The sequence below is a fragment of the Scyliorhinus torazame genome, chromosome 25 (assembly GCF_047496885.1).
Source record: "Scyliorhinus torazame isolate Kashiwa2021f chromosome 25, sScyTor2.1, whole genome shotgun sequence".
NCBI lineage: Eukaryota > Metazoa > Chordata > Chondrichthyes > Carcharhiniformes > Scyliorhinidae > Scyliorhinus > Scyliorhinus torazame.
In genome coordinates this window covers 28,403,147-28,428,506 of record NC_092731.1, presented here as the reverse complement: position 1 = coordinate 28,428,506, position 25,360 = coordinate 28,403,147, and the positions used below count along the sequence as shown (strand labels likewise).

The following is a 25,360-nucleotide window of genomic DNA, read 5'->3' as shown; positions in this document are numbered from 1 at the left end:
GCCGAGTTCTATATCTCACATTTGTATAGAGTTCTACATCTCACATTTGTGGAGAGTTCTATATCTCACATTTGTGTAGAGTTCTATATCTCACATTTGTGTAGAGTTCTGTATCTCACATTTGTGTCGAGTTCTATATCTCACAAATGTTTTGAGTTCTATATCTCACATTTGTGTAGAGTTCTCTCTCTCACATTTGTGTTTAGTTCTATATCTCACATTTGTGCCGAGTTCTATATCTCACATTTGTGTAGAGTTCTCTCTCTCACATTTGTGTAGAGTTCTATATCTCACATTTGTGTCGAGTTCTATATCTCACATTTGTGTAGAGTTCTCTCTCTCACATTTGTATAGAGTTCTATATCTCACATTTGAGTAGAGTTCTATGTCTCACATTTGTGCCGAGCTCTATATCTCACATTTGTGTCGAGTTCTATATCTCACATTTGTGTCGAGTTCTATATCTCACATTTGTGTAGAGTTCTCTCTCTCACATTTGTGTAGAGTTCTCTCTCTCACATTTGTGTGGAGTTCTATATCTCACATTTGTGTAGAGTTCTATATCTCACCTATGTGTAGATTTCTATATCTCACATTTGTGTAGAGTTCTCTCTCTCACATTTGTGTAGAGTTCTCTCTCTCACATTTGTGTGGAGTTCTATATCTCACATTTGTGTAGAGTTCTATATCTCACCTATGTGTAGATTTCTATATCTCACATTTGTGTAGAGTTCTCTCTCTCACATTTGTGTCGAGTTCTCTCTCTCACATTTGTGTCGAGTTCTATATCTCACATTTGTATCGAGTTCTATGTCTCACATTTGTGTAGAGTTCTCTCTCTCACATTTGTGTCGAGTTCTATATCTCACATTTGTGTAGATTTCTATATCTCACATTTGTGTAGAGTTCTGTATCTCACATTTGTGTCGAGTTCTATATCTCACATTTGTGTAGAGTTCGATATCTCACATTTGTGTAGAGTTCTATATCTCACATATGTGTAGAGTTCTATATCTCACATTTGTGTCGAGTTCTATATCTCCCAAATGTGTCGAGTTCTATATCTCGCATTTGTCTAGAGTTCTCTCTCTCACATTTGTGTCGAGTTCTATATCTCACATTTGTGTAGAGTTCTATATCTCACATTTGTGGACAGTTCTATATCTCACATTTGTCTAGAGTTCTCTCTCTCACATTTGTGTCGAGTTCTATATCTCACATTTGTGTAGAGTTCTATATCTCACATTTGTGGAGAGTTCTATATCTCACATCTGTGTAGATTTCTATATCTCACATTTGTGTAGAGTTCTGTATCTCACATTTGTGTCGAGTTCTATATCTCACATTTGTGTAGAGTTCGATATCTCACATTTGTGTAGAGTTCGATATCTCACATTTGTGTAGAGTTCTATATCTCACATTTGTGCCGAGTTCTATATCTCACATTTGTGTAGAGTTCTATATCTCACATTTGAGCCGAGTTCTATATCTCACATTTGTATAGAGTTCTATATCTCACATTTGTGGAGAGTTCTATATCTCACATTTGTGTAGAGTTCTATATCTCACATTTGTGTAGAGTTCTGTATCTCACATTTGTGTCGAGTTCTATATCTCACAAATGTGTTGAGTTCTATATCTCACATTTGTGTAGAGTTCTCTCTCTCACATTTGTGTAGAGTTCTATATCTCACATTTGTGTCGAGTTCTATATCTCACATTTGTGTAGAGTTCTCTCTCTCACATTTGTATAGAGTTCTATATCTCACATTTGAGTAGAGTTCTATGTCTCACATTTGTGCCGAGCTCTATATCTCACATTTGTGTCGAGTTCTATATCTCACATTTGTGTCGAGTTCTATATCTCACATTTGTGTAGAGTTCTCTCTCTCACATTTGTGTAGAGTTCTCTCTCTCACATTTGTGTGGAGTTCTATATCTCACATTTGTGTAGAGTTCTATATCTCACCTATGTGTAGATTTCTATATCTCACATTTGTGTAGAGTTCTCTCTCTCACATTTGTGTAGAGTTCTCTCTCTCACATTTGTGTGGAGTTCTATATCTCACATTTGTGTAGAGTTCTATATCTCACCTATGTGTAGATTTCTATATCTCACATTTGTGTAGAGTTCTCTCTCTCACATTTGTGTCGAGTTCTCTCTCTCACATTTGTGTCGAGTTCTATATCTCACATTTGTATCGAGTTCTATATCTCACATTTGTGTAGAGTTCTCTCTCTCACATTTGTGTAGAGTTCTCTCTCTCACATTTGTGTGGAGTTCTATATCTCACATTTGTGTAGAGTTCTATATCTCACCTATGTGTAGATTTCTATATCTCACATTTGTGTAGAGTTCTCTCTCTCACATTTGTGTAGAGTTCTATATCTCACATTTGGGTAGAGTTCTATATCTCACATTTGTATCGAGTTCTATATCTCACATTTGTGTAGAGTTCTCTCTCTCACATTTGTGTAGAGTTCTCTCTCTCACATTTGTGTGGAGTTCTATATCTCACATTTGTGTAGAGTTCTATATCTCACCTATGTGTAGATTTCTATATCTCACATTTGTGTAGAGTTCTCTCTCTCACATTTGTGTAGAGTTCTATATCTCACATTTGGGTAGAGTTCTATATCTCACATTTGTATAGAGTTCAATATCTCACTTATGTGTAGAGTTCTATATCTCACATTTGTGTAGAGTTTAATATCTCACATTTGTATAGAGTTCTATATCTCACATTTGTGTCGAGTTCTATATCTCACATTTGTGTAGAGTTCTATATCTCACATTTGTGGAGAGTTCTATATCTCACATTTGTGTAGATTTCTATATCTCACATTTGTGTAGAGTTCTGTATCTCACATTTGTGTCGAGTTCTATATCTCACATTTGTGTCGAGTTCTATATCTCACATTTGTATAGAGTTCTATATCTCACATTTGTGTAGAGTTCTATGTCTCACATTTTGCCGAGCTCTATATCTCACATTTGTATAGAGTTCTATATCTCACATTTGTGTAGAGTTCTCTCTCTCACATTTGTGTCGAGTTCTATATCTCACATTTGTGTAGTTTTCTATATCTCACATTTGTGTAGAGTTCTATATCTCACATTTGTGTAGAGTTCTATGTCTCACATATGTGTAGAGTTCTATATCACACATTTGTGTCGAGTTCTATATCTGACATTTGTGTAGAGTTCTTTATCTCACATTTGTATCGAGTTCTATATCTCACATTTGTGTCGAGTTCTATATCTCACATTTGTATAGAGTTCTATATCTCACATTTGTGTAGAGTTCTATGTCTCACATTTTGCCGAGCTCTATATCTCACATTTGTATAGAGTTATATATCTCACATTTGTGTAGAGTTCTCTCTCTCACATTTGTGTCGAGTTCTATATCTCGCATTTGTGTAGTTTTCTATATCTCACATTTGTGTAGAGTTCTATATCTCACATTTGTGTAGAGTTCTATGTCTCACATATGTGTAGCGTTCTATATCTCACATTTGTGTCGAGTTCTATATCTGACATTTGTGTAGAGTTCTTTATCTCACATTTGTATCGAGTTCTATATCTCACATTTGTGTAGAGTTCTATATCTCACATTTGTGTAGAGTTCTCTCTCTCACATTTGTGTAGAGTTCTATATCTCACATTTGTGTTGAGTTCTATATCTCACATATGTATAGAGTTCTATATCTCACATTTGTGTAGAGTTCTGTATCTCACATTTGTGTAGAGTTCTATATCTCACATTTGTGTAGAGTTCTATATCTCACATTTGTGTCGAGTTCTATATCTCACATTTGTGTAGAGTTCGATATCTCACATTTGTGTAGAGTTCTATATCTCACATATGTGTAGAGTTCTATATCTCACATTTGTGTCGAGTTCTATATCTCCCAAATGTGTCGAGTTCTATATCTCACATTTGTGTTGAGTTCTATATCTCACATTTGTGTTGAGTTCTATATCTCACATATGTATAGAGTTCTATATCTCACATTTGTGTAGAGTTCTGTATCTCACATTTGTGCCGAGTTCTATATCTCACCTATGTGTAGATTTCTATATCTCACATTTGTGTAGAGTTCTCTCTCTCACATTTGTGTCGAGTTCTCTCTCTCACATTTGTGTCGAGTTCTATATCTCACATTTGTGTCGAGTTTTATATCTCCCAAATGTGTCGAGTTCTATATCTCACATTTGTGTAGAGTTCTATATCTCACATTTGTGTTGAGTTCTATATCTCACATATGTATAGAGTTCTATATCTCACATTTGTGTAGAGTTCTGTATCTCACATTTGTGCCGAGTTCTATATCTCACATTTGTGTAGAATTCTATATCTCACATTTGTGTTGAGTTCTATATCTCACATATGTATAGAGTTCTATATCTCACATTTGTCTAGAGTTCTATATCTCACATTTGTGTAGAGTTCTATATCTCACATTTGTGTAGAGTTCTATATCTCACATTTGTGTAGAGTTCTATATCTCACATTTGTGTTGAGTTCTATATCTCACATATGTATAGAGTTCTATATCTCACATTTGTCTAGAGTTCTATATCTCACATTTGTGTAGAGTTCTATATCTCACATTTGTGTAGAGTTCTATATCTCACATTTGTGTAGAGTTCTATATCTCACATTTGTGTTGAGTTCTATATCTCACATATGTATAGAGTTCTATATCTCACATTTGTCTAGAGTTCTATATCTCACATTTGTGTAGAGTTCTATATCTCACATTTGTGCCGAGTTCTATATCTCACATTTGTGTCGAGTTCTATATCTCACATTTGTGTAGAGTTCTATATCTCACATATGTGGAGAGTTCTATATCTCACATTTGTGTCGAGTTCTATATCTCACATTTGTGTAGAGTTCTATATCTCACATTTGTGTTGAGTTCTATATCTCACATATGTATAGAGTTCTATATCTCACATTTGTGTAGAGTTCTGTATCTCACATTTGTGCCGCGTTCTATATCTCACATTTGTGTAGAGTTCTATATCGCACATTTGTGCCGAGTTCTATATCTCACATTTGTATAGAGTTCTATATCTCAGATTTGTATAGAGTTCTATATCTCACATTTGTGTAGAGTTCTATATCTCACATTTGTGAAGAGTTCTATATCTCACATTTGAGCCGAGTTCTATATCTCACATTTGAGCCGAGTTCTATATCTCACATTTGTGGAGAGTTCTATATCTCACATTTGTGTAGAGTTCTATATCTCACATTTGTGTAGAGTTCTATATCTCACATTTGTGTCGAGTTCTATATCTCACAAATGTGTTGAGTTCTATATCTCACATTTGTGTAGAGTTCTATATCTCACATTTGTGTTGAGTTCTATATCTCACATTTGTGTAGAGTTCTCTCTCTCACATTTGTGTTGAGTTCTATATCTCACATTTGTGCCGAGTTCTATATCTCACATTTGTGCCGAGTTCTATATCTCACATTTGTGTAGAGTTCTCTCTCTCACATTTGTGTTGAGTTCTATATCTCACATTTGTGTAGAGTTCTCTCTCTCACATTTGTGTTGAGTTCTATATCTCACATTTGTGCCGAGTTCTATATCTCACATTTGTGTAGAGTTCTCTCTCTCACATTTGAGTAACGTTCTATATCTCACATTTGTGCCGAGTTCTATATCTCACATTTGTGTAGAGTTCTCTCTCTCACATTTGTGTTGAGTTCTATATCTCACATTTGTGCCGAGTTCTATATCTCACATTTGTGCCGAGTTCTATATCTCACATTTGTGCCGAGTTCTGTATCTCACATTTGTGTAGAGTTCTATATCTCACCTCTGTGTAGATTTCTATATCTCACATTTGTGTAGAGTTCTCTCTCTCACATTTGTGTAGAGTTCTATATCTCACATTTGGGTAGAGTTCTATATCTCACATTTGTATAGAGTTCTATATCTCACTTATGTGTAGAGTTCTATATCTCACATTTGTGTAGAGTTTAATATCTCACATTTGTATAGAGTTCTATATCTCACATTTGTGTCGAGTTCTATATCTCACATTTGTGTAGAGTTCTATATCTCACATTTGTGGAGAGTTCTATATCTCACATTTGTGTAGATTTCTATATCTCACATTTGTGTAGAGTTCTGTATCTCACATTTGTGTCGAGTTCTATATCTCACATTTGTGTAGAGTTCGATATCTCACATTTGTGTAGAGTTCTATATCTCAGATATGTGTAGAGTTCTATATCTCACATTTATGTCGAGTTCTATATCTCCCAAATGTGTCGAGTTCTATATCTCACATTTGTGTAGAGTTCTATATCTCACAATTGTGTTGAGTTCTATATCTCACATATGTATAGAGTTCTATATCTCACATTTGTGTAGAGTTCTGTATCTCACATTTGTGCCGCGTTCTATATCTCACATTTGTGTAGAGTTCTATATCTCACATTTGTGCCGAGTTCTATATCTCACATTTGTGTCGAGTTCTCTCTGTCACATTTGTGTCGAGTTCTATATCTCACATTTGTGTCGAGTTCTATATCTCACATTTGTGTAGAGTTCTATATCTCACATTTGTGTAGAGTTCTGTATCTCACATTTGTGTCGAGTTCTATATCTCACAAATGTTTTGAGTTCTATATCTCACATTTGTGTAGAGTTCTCTCTCTCACATTTGTGTTTAGTTCTATATCTCACATTTGTGCCGAGTTCTATATCTCACATTTGTGTAGAGTTCTCTCTCTCACATTTGTGTAGAGTTCTATATCTCACATTTGTGTCGAGTTCTATATCTCACATTTGTGTAGAGTTCTCTCTCTCACATTTGTATAGAGTTCTATATCTCACATTTGAGTAGAGTTCTATGTCTCACATTTGTGCCGAGCTCTATATCTAACATTTGTGTCGAGTTCTATATCTCACATTTGTGTCGAGTTCTATATCTCACATTTGTGTAGAGTTCTCTCTCTCACATTTGTGTAGAGTTCTCTCTCTCACATTTGTGTGGAGTTCTATATCTCACATTTGTGTAGAGTTCTATATCTCACCTATGTGTAGATTTCTATATCTCACATTTGTGTAGAGTTCTCTCTCTCACATATGTATAGAGTTCTATATCTCACATTTGTGTAGAGTTCTGTATCTCACATTTGTGCCGAGTTCTATATCTCACATTTGTATAGAGTTCTATATCTCACATTTGTGTAGAGTTCTCTCTCTCACATTTGTGTCGAGTTCTCTCTCTCACATTTGTGTCGAGTTCTATATCTCACATTTGTGTCGAGTTTTATATCTCCCAAATGTGTCGAGTTCTATATCTCACATTTGTGTAGAGTTCTATATCTCACATTTGTGTTGAGTTCTATATCTCACATATGTATAGAGTTCTATATCTCACATTTGTGTAGAGTTCTGTATCTCACATTTGTGCCGAGTTCTATATCTCACATTTGTGTAGAATTCTATATCTCACATTTGTGTTGAGTTCTATATCTCACATATGTATAGAGTTCTATATCTCACATTTGTCTAGAGTTCTATATCTCACATTTGTGTAGAGTTCTATATCTCACATTTGTGTAGAGTTCTATATCTCACATTTGTGTAGAGTTCTATATCTCACATTTGTGTTGAGTTCTATATCTCACATATGTATAGAGTTCTATATCTCACATTTGTCTAGAGTTCTATATCTCACATTTGTGTAGAGTTCTATATCTCACATTTGTGTAGAGTTCTATATCTCACATTTGTGTAGAGTTCTATATCTCACATTTGTGTTGAGTTCTATATCTCACATATGTATAGAGTTCTATATCTCACATTTGTCTAGAGTTCTATATCTCACATTTGTGTAGAGTTCTATATCTCACATTTGTGCCGAGTTCTATATCTCACATTTGTGTCGAGTTCTATATCTCACATTTGTGCCGAGTTCTATATCTCACATATGTGGAGAGTTCTATATCTCACATTTGTGACGAGTTCTCTTTCTCACATTTGTGTAGAGTTCTATATCTCACATATGTATCGAGTTCTATATCTCACATTTGTGTAGAGTTCTATATCTCACATTTGTGTAGAGTTCTATATCTCACATTTGTGTAGAGTTCTATATCTCACATTTGTATCGAGTTCTATATCTCACATTTGTGTAGAGTTCTATATCTCACATTTGTGTCGAGTTCTATATCTCACATTTGTGTCGAGTTCTTTATCTCACATTTGTGCCGAGTTCTATATCTCACATTTGTGTAGAGTTCTATATCTCACCTTTGTGTAGAGTTCTCTCTCTCACATATGTGTAGAGTTCTCTCTCTCACATTTGTGTAGAGTTCTATATCTCACATTTGTGTCGAGTTCTATATCTCACATTTGTGTCGAGTTCTTTATCTCACATTTGTGCCGAGTTCTATATCTCACATTTGTGTAGAGTTCTATATCTCACCTTTGTGTAGAGTTCTCTCTCTCACATTTGTGTAGAGTTCTCTCTCTCACATTTGTGTAGAGTTCTATATCTCACATTTGTATCGAGTTCTATACCTCACATTTGTGTCGAGTTCTATATCTCACATTTGTGTAGAGTTCTATATCTCACATTTGTGTCGAGTTCTATATCTCACATTTGTGTCGAGTTCTATATCTCAAATATGTGTAGAGTTCTATATCTCACATTTGTGTAGAGTTCTATATCTCAAATATGTATAGAGTTCTATATCTCACATTTGTGTCGAGTTCTATATCTCACATTTGTGCCGAGTTCTATATCTCACATTTGTGTAGAGTTCTCTCTCTCACATTTGTGTAGAGTTCTATATCTCACATTTGTGTCGAGTTCTATATCTCATATTTGTGTAGAGTTCTATATCTCACATTTGTGTAGAGTTCTATATCTCACATTTGTGTAGAGTTCTATATCTCACATTTGTGTAGAGTTCTATATCTCACATTTGTGCCGAGTTCTATATCTCACATTTGTGCCGAGTTCTATATCTCACATTTGTGTCGAGTTCTATATCTCATATTTGTGTAGAGTTCTATATCTCACATTTGTGTAGAGTTCTATATCTCACATTTGTGTAGAGTTCTATATCTCACATTTGTGTAGAGTTCTATATCTCACATTTGTGCCGAGTTCTATATCTCATATTTGTGTAGAGTTCTATATATCACATTTGTGGAGAGTTCTATATCTCACATTTGTGTAGAGTTCTATATCTCACATTTGTGTAGAGTTCTATATCTCACATTTGTGTAGAGTTCTATATCTCACATTTGTGCCGAGTTCTATATCTCACATTTGTGTAGAGTTCTATATCTCACATTTGTGTAGAGTTCTATATCTCACATTTGTGTAGAGTTCTATATCTCACATTTGTGTAGAGTTCTATATCTCACATTTGTGTAGAGTTCTATATCTCACATTTGTGTCGAGTTCTATATCTCATATTTGTGTAGAGTTCTATATCTCACATTTGTGTCGAGTTCTATATCTCATATTTGTGTAGAGTTCTATATCTCACATTTGTGTAGAGTTCTATATCTCACATTTGTGTAGAGTTCTATATCTCACATTTGTGTAGAGTTCTATATCTCACATTTGTGTAGAGTTCTATATCTCACATTTGTGCCGAGTTCTATATCTCACATTTGTGCCGAGTTCTATATCTCACATTTGTGTAGAGTTCTATATCTCACATTTGTGTAGAGTTCTCTCTCTCACATTTGTGTAGAGTTCTATATCTCACATTTGTGTAGAGTTCTATATCTCACATTTGTGTTGAGTTCTATATCTCACATTTGTGCCGAGTTCTATATCTCACATTTGTGTCGAGTTCTATATCTCACATTTGTGCCGAGTTCTATATCTCACATTTGTGTAGAGTTCTATATCTCACATTTGTGCCGAGTTCTATATCTCACATTTGTGTAGAGTTCTCTCTCTCACATTTGTGTAGAGTTCTATATCTCACATTTGTGTAGAGTTCTATATCTCACATTTGTGTAGAGTTCTATATCTCACATTTGTGTCGAGTTCTATATCTCACATTTGTGTCGAGTTCTATATCTCACATTTGTGCCGAGTTCTATATCTCACATTTGTGCCGAGTTCTATATCTCACATTTGTGTAGAGTTCTATATCTCACATTTGTGTCGAGTTCTATATCTCACATTTGTGCCGAGTTCTATATCTCACATATGTGCCGAGTTCTATATCTCACATTTGTGCCGAGTTCTATATCTCACATTTGTGTCGAGTTCTATATCTCACATTTGTGTCGAGTTCTATATCTCACATTTGTGCCGAGTTCTATATCTCACATTTGTGTAGAGTTCTATATCTCACATTTGTGTAGAGTTCTATATCTCACATTTGTGTAGAGTTCTATATCTCACATTTGTGTAGAGTTCTATATCTCACATTTGTGTCGAGTTCTATATCTCATATTTGTGTAGAGTTCTATATTTCACATTTGTGTCGAGTTCTATATCTCATATTTGTGTAGAGTTCTATATCTCACATTTGTGTAGAGTTCTATATCTCACATTTGTGTAGAGTTCTATATCTCACATTTGTGCCGTGTTCTATATCTCACATTTGTGCCGAGTTCTATATCTCACATTTGTGCCGAGTTCTATATCTCACATTTGTGTAGAGGTCTATATCTCACATTTGTGTAGAGTTCTCTCTCTCACATTTGTGTCGAGTTCTATATCTCACATTTGTGTAGAGTTCTATATCTCACATTTGTGTTGAGTTCTATATCTCACATTTGTGCCGAGTTCTATATCTCACATTTGTGTAGAGTTCTATATCTCACATTTGTGCCGAGTTCTATATCTCACATTTGTGTAGAGTTCTATATCTCACATTTGTGCCGAGTTCTATATCTCACATTTGTGTAGAGTTCTCTCTCTCACATTTGTGTAGAGTTCTATATCTCACATTTGTGTAGAGTTCTATATCTCACATTTGTGTCGAGTTCTATATCTCACATTTGTGTAGAGTTCTATATCTCACATTTGTGCTGAGTTCTATATCTCACATTTGTGCCGAGTTCTATATCTCACATTTGTGTAGAGTTCTATATCTCACATTTGTGTCGAGTTCTATATCTCACATTTGTGCCGAGTTCTATATCTCACATATGTGCCGAGTTCTATATCTCACATTTGTGCCGAGTTCTATATCTCACATTTGTGTAGAGTTCTATATCTCACATTTGTGTAGAGTTCTATATCTCACATTTGTGTCGAGTTCTATATCTCACATTTGTGTCGAGTTCTATATCTCACATTTGTGTTGAGTTCTATATCTCACATTTGTGTAGAGTTCTATATCTCACATTTGTGCCGAGTTCTATATCTCACATTTGTGTAGAGTTCTATATCTCACATTTGTGTAGAGTTCTATATCTCACATTTGTGTTGAGTTCTATATCTCACATTTGTGCCGAGTTCTATATCTCACATTTGTGTCGAGTTCTATATCTCACATTTGTGCCGAGTTCTCTCTCTCACATTTGTCCCGAGTTCTATATCTCACATTTGTCCCGAGTTCTATATCTCACATTTGTGTCGAGTTCTATATCTCACATTTGTGTCGAGTTCTATATCTCACATTTGTGCCGAGTTCTATATCTCACATTTGTGTCGAGTTCTCTCTCTCACATTTGTATCGAGTTCTATATCTCACATTTGTGTCGAGTTCTATATCTCACATTTGTGTCGAGTTCTCTCTCTCACATTTGTGTGGAGTTCTATATCTCACATTTGTGTAGAGTTCTATATCTCCCAAATGTGTCGAGTTCTATATCTCACATTTGTGTAGAGTTCTCTCTCTCACATTTGTGTAGAGTTCTCTCTCTCACATTTGTGTCGAGTTCTATATCTCACATTTGTGTAGTTTTCTATATCTCACATTTGTGTAGAGTTCTATATCTCACATTTGTGTAGAGTTCTATGTCTCACATATGTGTAGAGTTCTATATCTCACATTTGTGTAGAGTTCTATGTCTCACATATGTGTAGAGTTCTATGTCTCACATATGTGTAGAGTTCTACATCTCACATTTGTGTCGAGTTCTATTTCTGACATTTGTGTCGAGTTCTTTATCTCACATTTGTATCGAGTTCTATATCTCACATTTGTGTAGAGTTCTATATCTCACATTTGTGTAGAGTTCTCTCTCTCACATTTGTGTAGAGTTCTATATCTCACATTTGTGTAGAGTTCTATATCTCACATTTGTGTAGAGTTCTATATCTCACATTTGTGTAGAGTTCTATATCTCACATTTGTGTAGATTTCTATATCTCACATTTGTGTAGAGTTCTATATCTGACATTTGTGTAGAGTTCTATATCTGACATTTGTGTAGAGTTCTATATCTCACATTTGTGTAGAGTTCTGTATCTCACATTTGTGTAGAGTTCTATATCTCACATTTGTCCAGATTTCTATATCTCACATTTGTGTAGAGTTCTACATATCATTCTTCTGTAGAGCTCCATATCTAACATTTTTGCAGTGTTCCCTATCTGTAGCATTTATGTACTCTTCTGTAGAAGGGTCATTGAGATCCAAAACGTCGCCCCTTCCACCCCCCCTCAGATGCTGCCAGACCCACTGAGTTTATCCAGCTTTTTCTATTTTTATGATGTAGAATTTAATCTGTTAGTTTTCTGCCTGTCCACATTCTATTCCCCCATTTTGGTCTCAATCCAGCAATAAATTGAATTATTTAGCTGTGTTATATATATCTTTATTGTCCTATTTCTTACTAAGAAGGGTGTTGAGACACCGGACCTGGTTTGTTTAGTTTGCGATCTGTAATCACTGGCTTTGAAAGCAGACGAAGGCAGGCCAGCAGCACGGTTCAATTCCCGTACCGGCCTCCCCGAACAGGTGCCAGAATGTGGCGACTAGGGGCTTTTCACAGTAACTTCATTTGAAGCCTACTTGTAACAATAAGCGATTTTCATTTCATTTCATTCCATTTGCCAGGGAGGAGAGCAGTTCAATGAATGTCAGACAATGATTCCGAGGTGTATTGTTAGTTTTTTAATGTTTCTTTTGTTTTTGATAATTAAACTCTTTTCTCTCTCCTTCCCGTTCCCCCCATCCCCCCCCCCCCCTCTCTCTCTCAATACACACACAGACACCCGCTGTTTCCTCTGCTCGCACTGGTGTTTGAGAAATGTGAATTGGCGACATGCACTCCACGAGACTGCGGAGTGGCTGGCGGCGATGTCTGTTCATCGGATTCCTTCAACGAGGACATTGCAGTATTCGCCAAACAGGTCTGGTGAGAGCAAGAGAGAATGAGAATTTGGGATTGAGAGAGCGAGAGAATGAGTTTTGGATAGAGTTAGAATGAGTTTTGGATAGAGAGAGTGAGAGTCTGAGAATTTTGGATAGAGAAAGAGAGAGAGAATGATAATTTTGGATAGAGAGAGAGAGAATGACAATTTTGGATAGCGAGAGAGAGAGAATGAGTATTGGATAGAGAGAGAGAGAGCGAATTTTGGATAGAGAGAGAGAGAGAATGAGAATTTTGGATAGAGAGAGAATTAGAATTTTGGATAGAGAGAGAGAGAATGAGAATTTTGGATAGTGCGAGAGAGAGAATGAGTTTTGGATAGAGAGAGAGAGAATGAGAATTTTGGATAGAGAGAGAAAGAATGAGAATTTGGGATCGAGAGAGCGAGAGAATGAGACTTTTTGATAGAGAGAGAGAGAATGAGAACTTTGGATAGAGAGAGAGAGAGAACGAGTTTTGGATAGAGAGAGAGAGAATGAGAATTTTGGATAGAGAGAGAGAGAGAATGAGTTTTGGATAGAGAGAGAGAGAATGAGTTTTGGATGGAGAGAGAGAGAATGAGAATTTGGATAGAGAGAGAGAGAATGACAATTTTGGATAGAGAGAGAGAGAGAATGAGTTTTGGATAGAGAGAGAAAGAGAATGAGAATTTTGGATAGAGAGAGAGAGAATGAGAATTTTGGATAGAGAGAGAGAGAATGAGAATTTTGGATAGAGAGAGAGAGCGAATGAGAATTTGGGATAGAGAGAGAGAGCGAGAATGAGTTTTGGATAGAGAGCGAGAGAATGAGAATTGGGCTAGAGAGAGAGAGTGAATGCGTTTTGGATAGAGAGAGAGAGAATGATAATTTTCGATAGGGAGAGAGAGAGAATGAGTTTTGGATAGAGAGAGAGAGAATGAGTTTTGGATGGAGAGAGAGAGAATGAGAATTTGGATAGAGAGAGAGAGAATGACAATTTTGGATAGAGAGAGAGAGAGAATGAGTTTTGGATAGAGAGAGAAAGAGAATGAGAATTTTGGATAGAGAGAGAGAGAATGAGAATTTTGGATAGAGAGAGAGAGAATGAGAAATTTGGATAGAGAGAGAGAGCGAATGAGAATTTGGGATAGAGAGAGAGAGCGAGAATGAGTTTTGGATAGAGAGCGAGAGAATGAGAATTGGGCTAGAGAGAGAGAGTGAATGCGTTTTGGATAGAGAGAGAGAGAATGATAATTTTGGATAGGGAGAGAGAGAGAATGAGGATTTTGGACAGAGAGAGAGAGAATGAGTTTTGGACAGAGAGAGAGAGAGAATGAGAATTCTGGAGAGAGAGAGAAAGAGAATGAGAATTTGGGATTGAGAGAGCGAGAGAATGAGTTTTGGATAGAGTTAGAATGAGTTTTGGATAGAGAGAGATTAAGAGTCTGAGAATTTTGGATAGAGAAAGAGAGAGAGAATGATAATTTTGGATAGAGAGAGAGAGAATGACAATTTTGGATAGCGAGAGAGAGAGAATGAGTTTTGGATAGAGAGAGAGAGAGCGAATTTTGGATAGAGAGAGAGAGAGAATGAGAATTTTGGATAGAGAGAGAATTAGAATTTTGGATAGAGAGAGAGAGAATGAGAATTTTGGATAGTGCGAGAGAGAGAATGAGTTTTGGATAGAGAGAGAGAGAATGAGAATTTTGGATAGAGAGAGAAAGAATGAGAATTTGGGATCGAGAGAGCGAGAGAATGAGACTTTTCGATAGAGAGAGAGAGAATGAGAACTTTGGATAGAGAGAGAGAGAGAACGAGTTTTGGATAGAGAGAGAGAGAATGAGAATTTTGGATAGAGAGAGAGAGAGAATGAGTTTTGGATAGAGAGAGAGAGAATGAGTTTTGGATGGAGAGAGAGAGAATGAGAATTTGGATAGAGAGAGAGAGAATGACAAGTTTGGATAGAGAGAGAGAGAGAGAATGAGTTTTGGATAGAGAGAGAGAGAATGAGAATTTTGGATAGAGAGAGAGAGAATGAGAATTTTGGATAGAGAGAGAGAGAATGAGAAATTTGGATAGAGAGAGAGAGCGAATGAGAATTTGGGATAGAGAGAGAGAGAGCGAGAATGAGTTTTGGATAGAGAGCGAGAGAATGAGAATTGGGCTAGAGAGAGAGAGTGAATGCGTTTTGGATAGAGAGAGAGAGAATGATAATTTTGGATAGGGAGAGAGAGAGAATGAGGATTTTGGACAGAGAGAGAGAGAATGAGTTTTGGACAGAGAGAGAGAGAGAATGAGAATTCTGGAGAGAGAGAGAGAGAGAATGAGAATTTTGGATAGAGAGAGAGCGAATGACAAATTTGGAGAGAGAGAGAGTGAATGAGTCTTGGATAGAGAGAGAGAGAATGAGTATTTTGGATAGAGAGAGAGAGAATGAGAGTTTTGGATAGACAGAGTGAATGAGAATTATGCATAGAGAGAGAGAGAATGAGTATTGGACAGAGAGAGAGAATGAAAATTTTGGATAGAGTGAGAGAGATTGAGAATATTGGATTGAGAGAGAGAGAGTGAGAATTTTATACTGAGAGAGAGATTGAGAATGTTGGACTGAGAGAGAGATTGACAATGTTGGATTGAGAGAGAGAGATTGAGAATGTTGGGCTGAGAGAGAGAGATTGAGAATGTTGGATTGAGAGAGAGCGATTGAGAATGTTGGACTGAGAGAGAGATTGAGAATGTTGGATTGAGAGAGAGAGATTGAGAATGTTTGATTGAGAGAGAGAGATTGAGAATGTTGGACTGAGAGAGAGATTGAAATTGTTGGATTGAGAGAGAGATTGAGAATGTTGGATTGAGAGCGAGATTGAGAATGTTGGACTGAGAGGGAGATTGAGAATGTTGGATTGAGAGACAGATTGAGAATGTTGCACTGAGAGAGAGATTGAGAATGTTGGATTGAGAGAGAGATTGAGAATGTTGGACTGAGAGGGAGAGATTGAGAATGTTGGATTGCGAGAAAGATTGAGAATGTTGGACTGAGAGAGAGAGATTGAGAATGTTGGATTGAGAGAGAGATTGAGAATGTTGGACTGAGAGAGAGAGAGATTGAGAATGTTGGATTGAGAGAGAGAGATTGAGAATGTTGGACTGAGAGTGAGATTGAAAATGTTGAACTGAGAGAGAGGGATTTAGAATGTTGGATTGAGAGAGAGATTGAGAATGTTGGATTGAGAGAGAGAGATTGAGAATGTTGGACTGAGAGAGAGATTGAGAATGTTGGACTGAGAGAGAGATTGAGAATGTTGGATTGAGAGACAGATTAAGAATGTTGGATTGAGAGAGAGATTGAGAATGTTGGATAGAGAGAGAAGTTGAGAATGTTGGATTGAGAGAGAGATTGAGAATGTTGGATTGAGAGAGAGAATGCGAATGTTGGACTGAGAGAGAGATTGAGAAAGTTGGATTGAGAGAGAGAGAGATTGAGAAAGTTGGACTAAGAGAGAGAGAGATTGAGAATGTTGGACTGAGAGAGAGAGATTGAGAATGTTGGATTGCGAGAGAGATTGAGAGTGTTGGACTGAGAGAGACATTGAGAATGTTGGACTGAGAGAGAGATTGAGAATGTTGAATTGAGAGAGAGATTGAGAATGTTGGACTGAGAGAGAGAGATTGAGAATGTTGGACAGAGAGAGAGATTGAGAATGTTGGGCTGAGAGAGAGAGATTGAGAATGTTGGACTGAGAGAGAGAGATTGAGAATGTTGGACTGAGAGAGAGATTGAGAATGTTGGATTGAGAGAGAGAGATTGAGAATAGGATAGAGAGAGAGAGCGAATGAGAATTTGGGATAGAGAGAGATAGAGAATGAGTTTTGGATAGGGAGAGAGAGAATGAGAATTTTGGACAGAGAGAGAGAGAATGAGTTTTGGACAGAGAGCGAGAGAGAATGAGAAATCTGGAGAGAGAGATGAGAATGAAAATTTTGGATAGAGAGAGCGCGAATGACAAATTTGGATAGAGAGAGAGAGAATGAGTCTTGGATAGAGAGAGAGAGAACGAGTATTTTGGATAGAGAGAGTGAAAGCGAATTTTGGATAGAGAGAGAGAGAATGAGAATTTTGGAGAGAGAGAGAGAGAATGACAATTTTGGATAGAGAGAGATAGAATGAGCATTTTGGATAGAGAGAGAGAAAATGAGAATTTTGGATAGACAGCGAGAGAATGAGAATTTTGGATAGAGAGTGAATGAGAGTTTTGGATAGGGAGAGAGAATGAGATTTATGGATAGAGAGAGAGAGAATGAGTTTTGGACAGAGAGCGAGAGAGAATGAGAAATCTGGAGGGAGAGATGAGAATGAAAATTTTGGATAGAGAGAGCGCGAATGACAAATTTGGATAGAGAGAGAGAGAATGAGTCTTGGATAGAGAGAGAGAGAACGAGTATTTTGGATAGAGAGAGTGAAAGCGAATTTTGGATAGAGAGAGAGAGAATGAGAGTTTTAGATGGAGAGAGAGAATGAGAATTATGGATAGAGAGAGAGAGAGAATGAGTATTGGATAGAGAGAGAATGAAAATTTTGGATAGAGTGAGAGAGATTGAGAATTTTGGATAGCGAGAAAGAGAATGATAATTTTGGATAGAGAGAGAGAGAGAATGAGTTTTGGATAGAGAGAGAGAGAATGAGTTTTGGATAGAGAGAGAGAGCGAATGAGAATTTGGGTTAGAGAGAGAGAGAGAGAATGAGTTTTGGACAGAGAGAGAATGAGAATTTTGGATGGAGAGAGAGAGAATGAGAATTTTGGAGAGAGAGAGAGAGAATGACAATTTTGGATAGAGAGAGATAGAATGAGCATTTTGGATAGAGAGAGAGAAAATGAGAATTTTGGATAGACAGCGAGAGAATGAGAATTTTGGATAGAGAGTGAATGAGAGTTTTGGATAGGGAGAGAGAATGAGATTTATGGATAGAGAGAGAGAATGAGTATTGGATAGAGAGAGCGAATGAAAATTTTGGATAGAGTGAGAGAGATTGAGAATGTTGGATTGAGAGAGAGAGACATTGAGAATGTTGGACTGAGAGAGAGATTGAGAATGTTGGATTGAGAGAGAGATTGAGAATGTTGGATTGAGAGAGGGATTGAGAATGTTGGATTGAGAGAGAGAGATTGAGAATGTTGGATTGATAGAGAGATTGAGTATGTTGGATTGATAGAGAGATTGAGTATGTTGGATTGAGAGAGAGATTGAGAATGTTGGACTGAGAGGGAGATTGAGCATGTTGGATTGAGAGAGAGATTGAGAATGTTGGATTGAAGGAGAGATTGAGAATGTTGGACTGAGAGGGAGATTGAGAATGTTTGATTGAGAGAGAGATTGAGAATGTTGGACTGAGAGAGAGATTGAGAATGTTGGATTGAGAGAGCGAGATTGAGAATGTTGGATTGAGAGAGAGAGATTGAGAATGTTGGATTGAGAGAGAGATTGAGAATGTTGGACTGAGAGAGAGAGATTGAGAATGTTGAATTGAGAGAGAGAGATTGAGAATGTTGGATTGAGAGAGAGATTGAGAATGTTGAATTGAGAGAGAGGGATTGAGAACGTTGGATTGAGAGACAGATTGAGAATGTTGGACTGAGAGAGAGATTGAGAATGTTGGACTGAGAGAGAGATTGAGAATGTTGGAGTGAGAGAGAGAGATTGAGAATGTTGGACTGAGAGAGAGATTGAGAATGTTGGAGTGAGAGAGAGAGATTGAGAATGTTGGATTGAGAGAGAGATTGAGAATGTTGGATTGAGAGAGAGAGATTGAGAATGGTGGATTGAGAGAGAGATTGAGAATGTTGAATAGAGAGAGAGATTGAGAATGTTGTACTGAGAGAGAGAGATTGAGAATGTTGGGCTGAGAGAGAGAGATTGAGAATGTTGGACTGAGAGAGAGATTGAGAATGTTGGATTGAGAGAGAGAGATTGAGAATGTTGGACTGAGAGAGAGATTGAGAATGTTGGATTGAAAGAGAGCGATTGAGAATGTTGAACTGAGAGAGAGATTGAGAATGTTGGATTGAGAGAGAGAGATTGAGAATGTTGGGCTGAGAGAGAGATTGAGAATGTTGGATTGAAAGAGAGCGATTGAGAATGTTGAACTGAGAGAGAGATTGAGAATGTTGGATTGAGAGAGAGAGATTGAGAATGATGAATTGAGAGAGAGGGATTGAGAACGTTGGATTGAGAAACAGATTGAGAATGTTGGACTGAGAGAGAGATTGAGAATGTTGGATTGAGAGAGAGAGATTGAGAATGTTGGATTGAGAGAGAGAGATTGAGAATGTTGGATTGAGCGAGAGATTGAGAATGTTGAATTGACAGAGAGATTGAGAATGTTGAATTGAGAGAGAGATTGAGAATGTTGGATTAAGAGAGAGAGATAGCGAATGTTGGATTGAGAGAGAGATTGAGAATGTTGGACTGAGTGAGAGATTGAGACTGTTGGACTGAGAGAGAGACATTGAGAATGTTGGATTGAGAGAGAGGGATTGAGAATGTTGGATTGTGAGAGAGATTGAGAATGTTGGACTGAGAGAGAGATTGACAATGTTGGATTGAAAGAGAGAGATTGACAATGTTGGATTGAGAGAGAGAGAGATTGAGAATGTTGGATTGAGAGAGAGCGATTGAGAATGTTGAACTGAGAGAGAGATTGAGAATGTTGGACTGAGAGAGAGAGATTGACAATGTTGGATTGAGAGAGAGAGATTGAGAATGTTTGATTGAGAGAGAGAGATTGAGAATGTTGGACTGAGAGAGAGATTGAAATTGTTGGATTGAGAGAGAGATTGAGAATGTTGGATTGAGAGAGAGATTGAGAATGTTGGACTGAGAGAGAGATTGAGAATGTTGGATTGAGAGACAGATTGAGAATGTTGCACTGAGAGAGAGATTGAGAATGTTGGATTGCGAGAAAGATTGAGAATGTTGGACTGAGAGAGAGAGATTGAGAATTTTGGTTTGAGAGAGAGATTGAGAATGTTGGACTGAGAGAGAGAGATTGAGAATGTTGGATTGAGAGAGATTGAGAATGTTGTACTGAGAGTGAGATTGAAAATGTTGAACTGAGAGAGAGGGATTTAGAATGTTGGATTGAGAGAGAGATTGAGAATGTTGGATTGAGAGAGAGCGATTGAGAATGTTGGACTGAGAGAGAGAGATTGAGAATGTTGTACTGAGAGAGAGATTGAGAATGTTGGATTGAGAGAGAGATTAAGAATGTTGGATTGAGAGAGAGATTGAGAATGTTGGATTGCGAGAGAGATTGCGAATGTTGGACTGAGAGGGAGATTGAGAATGTTGGATTGCGAGAGAGTTTGAGAATGTTGGACTGAGAGAGAGATTGAGAATGTTGGACTGAGAGAGAGCGATTGAGAATGTTGAAGAGAGAGAGAGATTGAGAATGTTGGATTGAGAGAGAGAGATTGAGAATGTTGGACAGAGAGAGAGATTGAGAATGTTGGACTGAGAGAGAGATTGAGAATGTTTGATTGAGAGAGAGAGATTGAGAATGTTGGACTGAGAGAGAGAGATTGAGAATGTTGGGCTGAGAGAGAGAGATTGAGAATGTTGGACTGAGAGAGAGAGATTGAGAATGTTGGACTGAGAGAGAGATTGAGAATGTTGGATTGAGAGAGAGAGATTGAGAATAGGATAGAGAGAGAGAGCGAATGAGAATTTGGGATAGAGAGAGATAGAGAATAAGTTTGGATAGGGAGAGAGAGAATGAGAATTTTGGACAGAGAGCGAGAGAATGAGTTTTGGACAGAGAGAGAGAGAGAATGAGAAATCTGGAGAGAGAGATGAGAATGAAAATTTTGGATAGAGAGAGCGCGAATGACAAATTTGGATAGAGAGAGAGAGAATGAGTCTTGGATAGAGAGAGAGAGAATGAGTATTTTGGATAGAGAGAGTGAAAGCGAATTTTGGATAGAGAGAGAGAGAATGTAAATTATGGATAGAGAGAGAGAGAGAATGAGTATTGGATAGCGAGAGAATGAAAATTTCGGATAGAGTGAGAGAGATTGAGAATTTTGGATAGCGAGAAAGAGAATGAAAATTTTGGATAGAGAGAGAGAGAGAATGAGTTTTGGATAGAGAGAGAGAGAATGAGTTTTGGATTGAGAGAGAGAGCGAATGAGAATTTGGGTCCGAGAGAGAGAGAGAGAATGAGTTTTGGATAGAGAGAGAAAGAGAATTTTGGATGGAGAGAGAGAGAATGAGAATTTTGGATAGAGGGAGAGAGAATGAGAATTTTGGATAGAGAGAGAGAGAATGAGAATTTTGGATAGAGAGAGAGAAAATGAGAATTTTGGATAGATAGCGAGAGAATGAGAATTTTGGATAGAGAGAGAGAGAGAATGAGAATTTTGGATAGAGAGTGAATGAAAATTTCGGAAAGAGTCAGAGAGATTAAGAATTTTGTATAGCGAGAAATAGAATGAAAATTTTGGATAGAGAGAGAGAGAGAATGAGTTTTGGATAGAGAGAGAGAGAATAAGTTTTGGATTGAGAGAGAGAGCGAATGAGAATTTGGGTCTGAGAGAGAGAGAGAGAATGAGTTTTGGATAGAGAGAGAATGAGAATTTTGGATGGAGAGAGAGAGAATGAGAATTTTGGATAGAGGGAGAGAGAATGTAATTTTGGATAGAGAGAGAGAGAATGAGAATTTTGGATAGAGAGAGAGAAAATGAGAATTTTGGATAGAGAGAGAGAGAGAATGAGAATTTTGGATAGAGAGTGAATGAGAATTTTGGATAGGGAGAGAGAATGAGAATTATGGATAGAGAGAGAGAATGAGTATTGGATAGAGAGAGTGAATGAAAATTTTGGATAGAGTGAGAGAGATTGAGAATGTTGGATTGAGAGAGAGAGACATTGAGAATGTTGGACTGAGAGAGAGATTGAGAATGTTGGATTGAGAGAGAGATTGACAATGTTGGATTGAGAGAGAGAGATTGAGAATGTTGGATTGATAGAGAGATTGAGTATGTTGGATTGATAGAGAGATTGAGTATGTTGGATTGAGAGAGAGATTGAGAATGTTGGACTGAGAGGTAGATTGAGAATGTTGGATTGAGAGAGAGATTGAGAATGTTGGATTGAAGGAGAGATTGAGAATGTTGGACTGAGAGGGAGATTGAGAATGTTTGATTGAGAGAGAGATTGAGAATGTAGGACTGAGAGGGAGATTGAGAATGTTGGATTGAGAGAGAGATTGAAATTGTTGGATTGAGAGAGAGATTGGGAATGTTGGACTGAGAGAGAGAGATTGAGAATGTTGAATTGAGAGAGAGAGATTGAGAATGTTGGATTGAGAGAGAGATTGAGAATGTTGAATTGAGAGAGAGGGATTGAGAACGTTGGATTGAGAGACAGATTGAGAATGTTGGACTGAGAGAGAGATTGAGAATGTTGGATTGAGAGAGAGAGATTGAGAATGTTGGATTGAGAGAGAGAGATTGAGAATGTTGGATTGAGTGAGAGTTTGAGAATGTTGGATTGAGAGAGAGAGATTGAGAATGTTGGATTGAGAGAGAGATTGAGAATGTTGAATAGAGAGAGAGATTGAGAATGTTGGACTGAGAGAGAGATTGAGAATGTTGGATTGAGAGAGAGAGATTGAGAATGTTGGACTGAGAGTGAGAGATTGAGAATGTTGGGCTGAGAGAGAGAGATTGAGAATGTTGGACTGAGAGAGAGAGATTGAAAATGTTGGACTGAGAGAGAGATTGAGAATGTTGGATTGAGAGAGAGAGATTAAGAATGTTGGATTGAGAGAGAGATTGAGAATGTTGGCTAGAGAGAGAAGTTGAGAATGTTGGATTGAGAGAGAGATTGAGAATGTTGGATTGAGAGAGAGATTGCGAATGTTGGACTGAGAGGGAGATTGAGAATGTTGGATTGAGAGAGAGATTGAGAAAGTTGGATTGAGAGAGAGAGAGATTGAGAAAGTTGGACTGAGAGAGAGAGAGATTGAGAATGTTGGACTGAGAGAGAGAGATTGAGAATGTTGGATTGCGAGAGAGATTGAGAATGTTGGACTGAGAGAGAGATTGAGAATGTTGGACTGAGAGAGCGAGATTGAGAATGTTGAATTGAGAGAGAGATTGAGAATGTTGGATTGAGAGAGAGTGATTGAGAATGTTGGACTGAGAGAGAGATTGAGAATGTTGGATTGAGAGAGAGAGATTGAGAATGTTGGACTGAAAGAGAGAGATTGAGAATGTTGGGCTGAGAGAGAGAGATTGAGAATGTTGGACTGAGAGAGAGAGATTGAGAATGTTGGATAGAGAGAGAGAGATTGAGAATAGGATAGAGAGAGAGAGCGAATGAGAATTTGGGATAGAGAGAGATAGAGATTGAGTTTTGGATAGGGAGAGAAAGAATGAGAATTTTGGACAGAGAGAGAGAGAATGAGTTTTGGACAGAGAGAGAGAGAGAATGAGAAATCTGGAGAGAGAGATGAGAATGAAAATTTTGGATAGGGAGAGCGCGAATGACAAATTTGGATAGAGAGAGATGAGAATGAGTATTTTGGATAGAGAGAGTGAAAGCGAATTTTGGATAGAGAGAGAGAGAATGAGAGTTTTAGATAGAGAGAGAGAATGAGAATTATGGATAGAGAGAGAGAGAGAATGAGTATTGGAAAGAGAGAGAATGAAAATTTTGGATAGAGTGAGAGAGATTGAGAATTTTGGATAGCGAGAAAGAGAATGAAAATTTTGGATAGAGAGAGAGAGAGAATGAGTTTTGGATAGAGAGAGAGAGAATGAGTTTTGGATGGAGAGAGAGAGCGAATGAGAATTTGGGTTAGAGAGAGAGAGAGAGAATGAGTTTTGGATAGAGAGAGAATGAGAGTTTTGGATAGGGAGAGAGAATGAGAATTATGGATAGAGAGAGAGAATGAGTATTGGATAGAGAGAGTGAATGAAAATTTTGGATAGAGTGAGAGAGATTGAGAATGTTGGATTGAGAGAGAGAGACATTGAGAATGTTGGACTGAGAGAGAGATTGAGAATGTTGGATTGAGAGAGAGATTGAGAATGTTGGATTGAGAGAGAGAGATTGAGAATGTTGGATTGATAGAGAGATTGAGTATGTTGGATTGATAGAGAGATTGAGTATGTTGGATTGAGAGAGAGATTGAGAATGTTGGACTGAGAGGTAGATTGAGAATGTTGGATTGAGAGAGAGATTGAGAATGTTGGATTGAAGGAGAGATTGAGAATGTTGGACTGAGAGGGAGATTGAGAATGTTTGATTGAGAGAGAGATTGAGAATGTTGGACTGAGAGGGAGATTGAGAATGTTGGATTGAGAGAGAGATTGAAATTGTTGGATTGAGAGAGAGATTGGGAATGTTGGACTGAGAGAGAGAGATTGAGAATGTTGAATTGAGAGAGAGAGATTGAGAATGTTGGATTGAGAGAGAGATTGAGAATGTTGAATTGAGAGAGAGGGATTGAGAACGTTGGATTGAGAGACAGATTGAGAATGTTGGACTGAGAGAGAGATTGAGAATGTTGGATTGAGAGAGAGAGATTGAGAATGTTGGATTGAGAGAGAGAGATTGAGAATGTTGGATTGAGTGAGAGTTTGAGAATGTTGGATTGAGAGAGAGAGATTGAGAATGTTGGATTGAGAGAGAGATTGAGAATGTTGAATAGAGAGAGAGATTGAGAATGTTGGACTGAGAGAGAGATTGAGAATGTTGGATTGAGAGAGAGAGATTGAGAATGTTGGACTGAGAGAGAGAGATTGAGAATGTTGGGCTGAGAGAGAGAGATTGAGAATGTTGGACTGAGAGAGAGAGATTGAAAATGTTGGACTGAGAGAGAGATTGAGAATGTTGGATTGAGAGAGAGATTAAGAATGTTGGATTGAGAGAGAGATTGAGAATGTTGGCTAGAGAGAGAAGTTGAGAATGTTGGATTGAGAGAGAGATTGAGAATGTTGGATTGAGAGAGAGATTGAGAAAGTTGGATTGAGAGAGAGAGAGATTGAGAAAGT

The 25,360-nt window shown here is 37.3% G+C and overlaps 1 protein-coding gene across 3 annotated transcripts in view; it reads left to right on the top strand.

Annotated features, from left to right (window-relative positions):
* Window positions 1-25,360, top strand: part of LOC140402446 (homeobox protein Meis1-like) — a 742,827-nt gene that overhangs the window by 64,276 nt on the left and 653,191 nt on the right. For all 3 annotated transcript variants that reach the window (XM_072490236.1, XM_072490235.1, XM_072490237.1), the window contains exon 3: window positions 13,183-13,324. In XM_072490236.1, the coding sequence (XP_072346337.1) occupies window positions 13,183-13,324 (142 nt within the window). The remainder of the gene's footprint in view (window positions 1-13,182; window positions 13,325-25,360) is intronic.